The 9,215-nt window shown below is 41.2% G+C and overlaps 1 protein-coding gene across 1 annotated transcript; it reads left to right on the top strand.

Annotated features, from left to right (window-relative positions):
- Positions 1 to 5,920: 5,920 nt before the first annotated feature.
- LOC102236611 (MARCKS-related protein-like) lies at positions 5,921 to 8,773 on the top strand. Its single transcript, XM_005812451.2, has 2 exons — positions 5,921 to 6,226; positions 7,269 to 8,773. The coding sequence occupies exons 1-2, from the start codon at positions 6,149 to 6,151 to the stop codon at positions 7,824 to 7,826; spliced, it is 636 nt and encodes a 211-aa protein (XP_005812508.1). The 5' UTR covers positions 5,921 to 6,148; the 3' UTR covers positions 7,827 to 8,773.
- The last annotated feature ends 442 nt before the right edge of the window (positions 8,774 to 9,215 follow it).

Below are 9,215 nucleotides of genomic sequence, written 5' to 3'. Positions count from 1 at the left end.
GAGATTTTGTGATTGTTTTCATGATTATTTATCCCCATGGTTGATGACAACACTGATCAGAAATGGAAAAAAAACACCCCGGCACAACAATTTTACTAGACTGGTTTGAAATGATTTGCTCATGCGTATGAAAAGGAAGTAGCATGTATTGAAATGAGGCCCTTCTTACACCAGATTATGAGTAGATTATTGAAACTGACTTTTAAGTCATCGCTCGTCAAAGAAGGTACTAAACCTCCACAGCAGCAATCGATTAAGGTAAGATCGGTTTCAGACTCAAGTAATCGGGGGCTGCATTCACAAATCTAAACCTCTGACTCAGAACTCTTTGCTTCTCATCCTGACCCATTTGTAACTTCTTCTTTTTTTAGCCTTACTATATGAATTGGAGAACCTTTACCCCCTGGAGTTGTGTAACTGTGCTGCTATGTGGCAGGGAGAGGTGCTTAATGATTATTTAATGACCTCTTATCAGTCTCCCCTGCCACACCTATCACTATTATTCACATGCCATCCTGAAACTCCCTCCACCTCTCCGACTCCATCGTCTATTCCTTTCTGTCTCAAGGGCTGTGGCTCTTTTAAACAATCGACCCCCTCCCTTCTCTCTCACTCCACTGCAAAAACACAAACGCTTACCAAGTAGATTCTAGTGCAAACATCTCAGTACACTTGGAATAAGACAAAACTAACTTACAAGTAACTGTTCAGCCAGATGTAGGACATTGTTTTGAGTCACGAAACGAGCTCCTACACTTTGCTAAAAGTTTACTTGTAAGTTAGTTTTGTCTCATTTCAAGTGTACTGAGATGTTTGCACAAGAATCTAGGCCAAATATATATATATATATATATTTTGCAGTGCATCCTTCCTTTCCCGCATCTATATGAACTCTGCCACAGCTGACGCCCTTAAGCTTTGTGCATGTTTGTGCCTCTGAATGATGTGTGACTATATATGAAGGAGTTCTTCTTTGTGCCTTTCACCCCCTCCATCTCCCCCACCTCCAAACCCCCACCCTCACACTTACTGGTCCCATGACAATGCTTCCCTTAAGCACACAGACACACATTACGCTGAAGAAAAGTGTCAAGTGTGATGACAGGAGAAGAGAAGACGACGAGCCCGCGCCCCGTCACTGTCCTCCGCACCGTCGTCATTAGCATCACACAGAGGCTCAAAGTTTCAGGGAAAGAGAAGAAAGGAGCACTTGATCCAAGTGTAAAAAAAAAATTAAATAAAAAAAGAAGAAGAAGAAGTTAACCCTGATGGCGTCTCTCCAGCTGCCCCATAACCCCCCCTCAGGCCTGGGTTACCTCAGGCGTTGTGAAGAAGCCCATTCACAGCAGAAGATGGCTTGAGGAGACGGGAGGGCCCTGCGTGCCTGGCATTCCTGAGCGCACAGAAGACACATTATTATGACATTTACACAGCCAGCTCGATAGATACAGCATAATTTCTGACTGGGCAAAGACGGTCTCCGCCATGTGACTGCAATGAGGTGAGGGTAAAACCACAAGGAATCAGAGAAGGAGGAGAGATTAGAGGAAGACCACGTTCGAAGCAGCCACGTCTGCAAACCACACTGTCCCAACATACGCTCATTAGCTAATGCGGATGATTAGGAGCAGACTTTAGTAACTCTTCTTTTTTCGTTTTCTGTATCATCGCATGACGGTGGCTCCCAAAGTGACTCAAACACAAACGCTCACCTTCACACAGAAGTTGAATTTTGTGCGCTGGAATGACAGAATGCACCAAAAGCTGACGCGGACGACAACTTCCCCCCGGAGTCCTGTCATCTGCCACTTAATCACCAGAAACTGGAAGTCAGAAACTGAACCCAACCGAGAAATCCGTCCGTTTATAGCCTGATGATCTCGATGAAGTTGTTACTCAGAGAAATCCTGGGGTTATGGGTTATGTTAGGTTGATTCCAGTGTTATACTGACCAGTGTTGCAATAAGACCTGTAATTCTTTTTCTATTTTTCAAACAGCGGTAAGCATGACGGGGGAGCCTGATGTGTTCGAATTCCAAACTACTTACAGAATCTACATTTTGGTTTGTGACTTTGTGTGTCCATTACAGAACAGATTTGGAAAATGTGACAGGTCTACAACAAATCAATTTCAGAATAGCTTCTTTTTTTTTGACTTTGTAATGTTGTGGATATGCATGTCCACACTGGTCTGTGCACATTAACAAAAGTACCAGAAAAACAAAAACTTGCACAGAAAAGAGTTTTCTGATTGCAGAAGTCAGCTATGGTCACATGAACTTTTGCAATAATCTTGTACATACAGCAGTGCTAAAAGTGTGACTTACCCTGCCCTACATTTTTGACCTAACCACATTACAACCCCAATTTATTTTTTTCTTTCAAATTTTTTTTCATAATTGCCCTAAAGAACGCCACCTTTGTCTGTAATCTGCGTCGCATCGAGCGTAGGTTGCCACCTGGAAGCCGAGCGTTGGGACCGGCTGCTGAAACGGCACATTACTCCTCCACGGTCTCGCAAAATCAATTAGGCTGATTGGTTGCAGTGAAGATCAATTTGTGGCACTGAAACACTGAGGTCTTCTCCTGCAGCGAACGAAGGGGGCTCTGGAGCCACGGCAGGACGCGTCGAACGACATGTTTGGATGGAAATGATCAGATGGAATGTGCGTGATCATCACATTGACATATTTTGCTGCTGGTATGTTGTTGACAAGTGGGAGACAAACAACACGTCCAGTCATGGAGACACGGGGAGACAGCGTGACACGCTCTCGGCCCCAACGCGCAGCCAGAGCCTCCGTCGGACCTCGGACGTGTTCCCATACCCAGAGTCTGGACACAACACCGGACAATAGGTTAGACTCTGTTCAGTTCAACCCTTTATTTAGATTTCAACTCACTACAGCTAATCGGAAGAAGAAGAAAAAATGTAATATAAATACAATCATACATACATTCAAATTTGATCAAACAGTGCGTTAAGTTCAGTTTTCAAATTAGGTTAAAAAGTTTTCTGTCTAAGACGGGGGTTTCCAAAGTGCAGGATTTTGGGCGGCTCCTCGACCTCGTTTCTCGTTCTAGCATACTTTGTTGAATTTTCTTTCTTTTTTTTTTAACAGATAAACATCGTAGATAACAAATAGATTTCTGTTTATTAGGGAATTTCATCTTAATTTTGGAAGCAACAATTATTGACCTGTTTTTACTCAAAAGCAACTCTCGCAGCCCAAATAGGAAAATAGTTAATTGCAAAACAAAATTAGAAACTGTGGCCCGATGGAGTAATGGGGCCATACTACAATATAATAAAATTACAAGAATAAAGTCATAATATTAAGAGAATAAAGTCCAAATAATATGAGAATTAGTTGTAATAATAACAATAAAAAATTCTAATGAGAATTAAATCATAATATTACAAGAATAAAGTTGTAATAATGAGAATAAGGTCATAATATTCTGAGAATAAAGTCTAAATAATAGCAGAATATAAAAAGTTCTAATAATATGCCCTAATATGAATTTACTGAAAAATAAATTTTATATAAAAATCTTACTATTTTGTCGATTTAAAAAAAAATTATATTTTAGTTTATTATTGAACAGATACGATTTTAAAGGGTACAAAAAAGTTTGTATTATAGATGTTGTGAAACAACTTTTGTTGTGGTCCCATGTGCTTCCAACTTAACAATTTTGGTCCTCATGGCAAAAACTTTGGGCACCACTGGCCTAAGCCAACCCAGCAAATTGCATTAACTCGTTGACTTGTAGCATGTAGCATGTCCTAAATGAGCATGCAGCAACAGTGGACAATCTATCCACTGTACTGTTAGACGGAGGTCAGTCTTACAGTTTCATCTTGTCCTTCTGGTGGAGACAGAAAATCTGGTGGAGACAGAAAATCTGATGGAGACAGAAAATCTGATGGACACAGTGTTTGGAGAGAAAATCCCTCTCTTCCAGTTGAACCTTTCACCTGAACACACAATTACAATCCATGTCATATGTCAGATGTTTCGCCCTCTGGTGTCACGGTGCATTTTGTTCACCTACAGTCGGTGATTTCCATGCCATGCGATCTCGCTCTTTGCTCGTGGTCAGTCTGACTCGGTGTCGGACGCGTTGTGAGCCGTCGTTCGGCTGTCGTTGCCTCTGACTGTAAGCGATCCAGCCTGGGGATGCTTCCGGAAACGCTTCGTGAGAGGATTTACTGAAATCCTCACAATCCGCTGAGTCAAACTGAAATTAAAGACGCGAGCACGTTCAGTGATACCAAAACCAAAAGAGACAAAAACATTTTCTTGCTTATGGGTTCATGAGAAGTGAAACAGTTCAAGTGCTGTGCATTATGTGATACCTTTAAAAAAGAAATACAGAAAGGAACTTATCACAATGCAAGGAAAAGGAAAATGTGTCTTTAAAGGAATAGTTCATGGTTTTCTCAGCTTGATGTGTTGGTGCTGGAGGCTGAAGCTAATGGCTGCTAAGTTTACTGTTTCCTTCTCAAATATCTCCATCTTAAAACATTTTATAGTGCTTCATTACAAAGTCACTTTGTGATCCTTTAACTCATTTTCAAATTAGCATTGGGCAGTTAATTACACAGACACTGAAGATTGTTTATAGGAGAAATGGAGGTTTGAAGGTGGTGCACCACTAATTATATTCCTGCGTGGAACGCTGAATGTGTCAAACGACTCCAGTCAGAATAACATACGGAAGGCGATGTGAAAAACAAAGAAATAGTGTTGACCTAAGCTGCCTTTGAATTTTACTGTTTCACTTTCTTTAAAATTAGGCAATTATTTTTGATTGAAAAAAAATTTACATTTGCATTTTTAAGCTCATGTTTCATTGGACGATCATTGGTGCCGCACCACCTCCAACCTCTGTTTCTACTGTAAGTGGTAAATAGCATTTGTGAAAATTACTTTATAAGGCAAATATGGCAACAATTTAAAGGTTCAAAAAGTAATTTCGGTATTCAAGGCACTTTTAAGAGTGGAGATGCTAACAATTATACAAGTGCTAGTCCCTCTTGAAATAACTGTTAGCTTTAGCCCACGTGACCAACTGAAGTGGGTTTAAATCAAGACAGAAAAAAGTTATTTATTGTGCACAGGCTTATAGCCGCTAATGACCTTTGAGCAGAAGCACTCTCAGATAATCAGCGATACAACCGCAACCAAAAATTTTAGTTTAGACTACTCCCTTATGAAAAGTGCTAAATTTGCCTCCACTGACAACAAATTGGTTATTTTTAGTTTTTTTGCTCACTGTGCACACTCCCAATTATTTTTCTGTATGCTGTGTTTATTATACTGCTGGAGTGGAAAGCTTTGATATATGCATTAACATATTATAAACAACAATGATGATCAAGGAATAAGAAAGTGAATAACGAAAGCCAAAGAAGGCAAGGGCAGCTTATTTCTGTACCACCAATCACACAAAGGGTTACTCAGTGTTTTACAGAACAATAACTGAAAGGAGATAAAGAAAATTACATAAAAAACAACAAATAATTTAAAATCCAGGAAAAAGTCAGATTCCTGTAAGAAAATCAAACAGCTGCTATCTAACATGTAAGGAAATTAAAATTATGAGTCATACATTTTTCAGCATGTTATTTTTATTACATTTATTGTTTATTATTATTATTATTATTATTATTATTATTATTATTATTATTATTATTATTATTAGAGTAATAGTAATAATCAAAAAGCACTAATTGATTTCATTGCTGGGGGTCCTGTAGCGGGGCGGGGAAAAAAAATAAAAGTAGTCTTAACTGATTGGTCAGGCTCTCTTGACGTCCCTCCTTACTAGAACAGCGATTGGCTCGACTGGCGTTAAGCCTCGCCATGGGCGGGGCCTGGTGCCTGTTGTATGTTGAACCGACGCGTTCCGCGAGCTGTGAATTTAGAGGGTCTCTCTCCACCGGGGTGATAAGATAGCACACTTCAACGACGGAAGGGACGTCGCTGATATTAGAAGGAGAAAGAAAAAAACAACCCACACTTTTCATCAACTAACCGCTGGATACATAACTCGCCTTGGGACTGGATTAATATTAAGTCGATTTTTTTAGTTTTTCTTTTTAATTTGCTTTAGAAGACACCCGAACTCATCGAAGACAATGGGATCCCAGACATCCACTGCCGCGGAGGCGAACGCTGCTGCCGCTGATGCTGCAGCTGTCAAAACCAACGGACAGGTAGCCACTCACAGCTTACTACTATTCACTTCTCTTGCCTTTTTTCCCCTCCCAACGGGAAACATCTCTGCGCGTGGATAGAAGTTGAATTTCTCTCATAAAATCACCTGTTTGTTCTTTTTTTTTTTTTTGGTTTTGTTTTGGTTTTCTTTTTTGGGGGGGTCGAAGTTCTGTCGTTTTGGGCAGGACAGGTTGGGGGCGGGGAGCTTTTTGCTGTCTGGCACCTTCACCCCCAAAACCACCAAATTATTGTAAAATGTTTGCTTTTATGCTAGCAATGGCGTAGAGTTGACTGTTCGGGTTTTTTGAGGTTAGTCTGTGTTTATTTGTAAATGAAGACAAATGCGACCCTCTATCTCCATGAACGTGTTGGATACAGTCAGTCAGGCTTAAAGGGGAGGGGGTGGGGGAGCCTGGATGCACGTAGACAGTCTACTACTCCTCCCTGGTAAAACCGAGCCGTCTATTTATTTGAATGGGACTTTCCTTGATGTATTCAACCTATGAGTTACATTCGGTGTACCCTTTAACACTTTAGTCATGACTTTATCATGAATGTTAATTAGACAGGTTCACCTGCTTAAATACTTTTTTTTTTTTTTTAATTGACGCCACCAACGGTTCGGCCGACGTTTGGTTGGTTCTTGTATTTTATTTTATTTTTTTTATTATTAATTTGATTTTATACATGATGAATTTTTTTTTTCTGGATAAAAAATGAGCATAAAAGCGGTCCATGTGTTTTCATATTTTCTCTGAGGAGACGCAGCCTTGTCTTTGTTGAGCCTCTGTCTGTCTGTCTGTCTGGTACAGTCGACGGTCTGGTTTGTGATGCGCTGCCGCCGCCTATCGTCAGATTAGAGTACTGCAAGGCGTCGCCTCGCAGCCAGGCATGGTGGTTTATTAATGAGCAAAAAAAAATATGACAAAGAGCTGGGTTTTTTTATTATTATTTGTGTTCTTTCAAATTGAAGAGATATCACTTGGGAAAAAAAACAAAACATCTTCTGATTCCCCCCCTTTATCATCTTGTGATCTTTAGGAGAACGGACATGTGAAAACCAACGGTGATGTCTCCACTAAGCCTGACGGGGACGCCGCCGCCACCAATGGTTCGGCCGAGGCGGCCAAGGAGCCCGAAGCCGGGGCGGGAGGCGATGCCATCGAACCGGCGCCCGCCGCAGACGGGGAGGCCGCCAAGCCTCAAGGCGAGGCCGCCGCCAAGGAGACCCCCAAGAAGAAGAAGAAGAAGTTCTCCCTGAAGAAGTCCTTCAACATCAAGCTGAACCTGAAGAAGAGCAAGAAGAGTGAGGCTGTGAAGGAAGAGGCTGCCGCCGCCGACACCGCCGCCGCCACCTCTGAGGAGAAGCCGGCTGAAAACGGAGCCGCTGCCGCCGCTCCCACAGAGGAGAAGAAGGAGGAGGCGAAGGAAGAGGCGAAGGAGGAGGCCGCGGCCGAGGCTCCGAAGGCGGAGGAGGGGGCGGCCAAGGAGGAGGCACCCAAGGAGGAGACCAAGGAGGCCGCCGCTCCGGCCCCTGAAGCCGCCAAACCCACGGAGGAGAGCAACTCGACCCCCGCCCCCTCTGAAAAGAAAGAGTGATTGTACGTTGAGCTCACGATGAACTGGGTGAACTGCTTTTCCAAGAGAGAGAAAGAAAAATTTAAGAGTATATATATATATATTTATATATATGTGTATATGTACACATATGTATATGGATATATGTATATGTAAATATATACACATGTATGTGAAAGACTCCTTCGACGTGCCACTTTTCGTCATGATAACAAGACGACAGACTAGATTCACTAGATCACCTCCCTGGTTACAGCTCGACATCTGGACGTTGGACTGGGTTGTTTCTGTTTTTTTAGGCAGCGGGTCGGTCGCCGTGCAGAGAACTGGATTTAACCGGGCGCGAAGCGGAGCCGCGATTGGGCGAATGAAGGACGGACGGACGGCTGGATGGAGAAAGATGGAGCCGAGGCGTCTTTTCCTCAAATCAACCACAGCTGAAGACGCCTCCCAAGCTGAAGGAATGAAGCTAAATACGATACTAGGACACCACCACCACTTGAAATGACTGTTAAATAGAAGAAAAGAAAAAAAACAAAAAGGAAAAAAAAAAAAAACTACAAAAAAATGTGAAATCAGAAAATTAAAGAGACTCGTCAACTTTTTACATTCCTATATTTTAACTCAAATTTGAAGTATTTTGTGGTGTATTATAGAGAACCATCTTAAAGATTCAGAGAAGCTATTTCTCGTTTGTTAAAAAGAAAAGTAAATAGACAGTTTTGATTTTTACCGTACTATGAAAGAAGAAGAAGAAGAAAAAAAAAGAACACTTAAGCTTGCTATGTTCACTGTTGCGGTTTGATATGATGCAGAGTTGTTTATCTGTCGTGTGTGAGCCTGAATCTGCTTTGTCTCTGTAAATACGTTGGATTGATTTCTGTTCTTTATTTTGCTAATGTTGACAGATGTTACTGGTTTTATTGTAAAGTTGATAATGGTAAATAAATGTTGGGTACCTGCCTGTTCATGTGTCTGTACGGTTATTTTCACCATGCACTATGGTTCATACAGACCCCACAATCAGACGGGATTCGGTTTCTGTCGATGTAGGATGTTCTAATTTCCCCATCTACTCTTTACCAGGATCCTTTTCTACGATGAAGTTGAGACCAATTTGCTTGGAAGAAGTGGTATATAAATCATCTTTAGGACTGAAACGATGAATCCGATTAAGTATGATTAATCGGATGAATCGTGATTCATCCGATTAATCGATTATCAAAATAATCGTCAACTACTTTAGTAATCCATCGATCATTAACTGGAGTAAACAGACTCAAAAGAATACCAATTGCTGACTGAACAACATCCTCACAGCAGGAATTGAGACAAAACTGTGTAAAAACGATAAAAAAAAATGTAATTTAAGACGAAAAAAATACCCTTCTTTGTATGTGAATATGTTCT

Source organism: Xiphophorus maculatus, chromosome 13 (genome assembly GCF_002775205.1).
Source record: "Xiphophorus maculatus strain JP 163 A chromosome 13, X_maculatus-5.0-male, whole genome shotgun sequence".
Classification (NCBI taxonomy): Eukaryota; Metazoa; Chordata; class Actinopteri; order Cyprinodontiformes; family Poeciliidae; genus Xiphophorus; species Xiphophorus maculatus.
This window is presented reverse-complemented; position numbering and strand designations above follow the sequence as displayed.

Coding starts and splice junctions, on each gene's coding strand:
- LOC102236611 (XM_005812451.2), top strand. CDS start 6,149: ATGGGATCCCAGACATCCACTGCCGCGGAGGCGAACGCTGCTGCCGCT. Junction 6,227..7,268: donor CTGTCAAAACCAACGGACAG/GTAGCCACTCAC, acceptor TGTGATCTTTAG/GAGAACGGACATGTGAAAAC.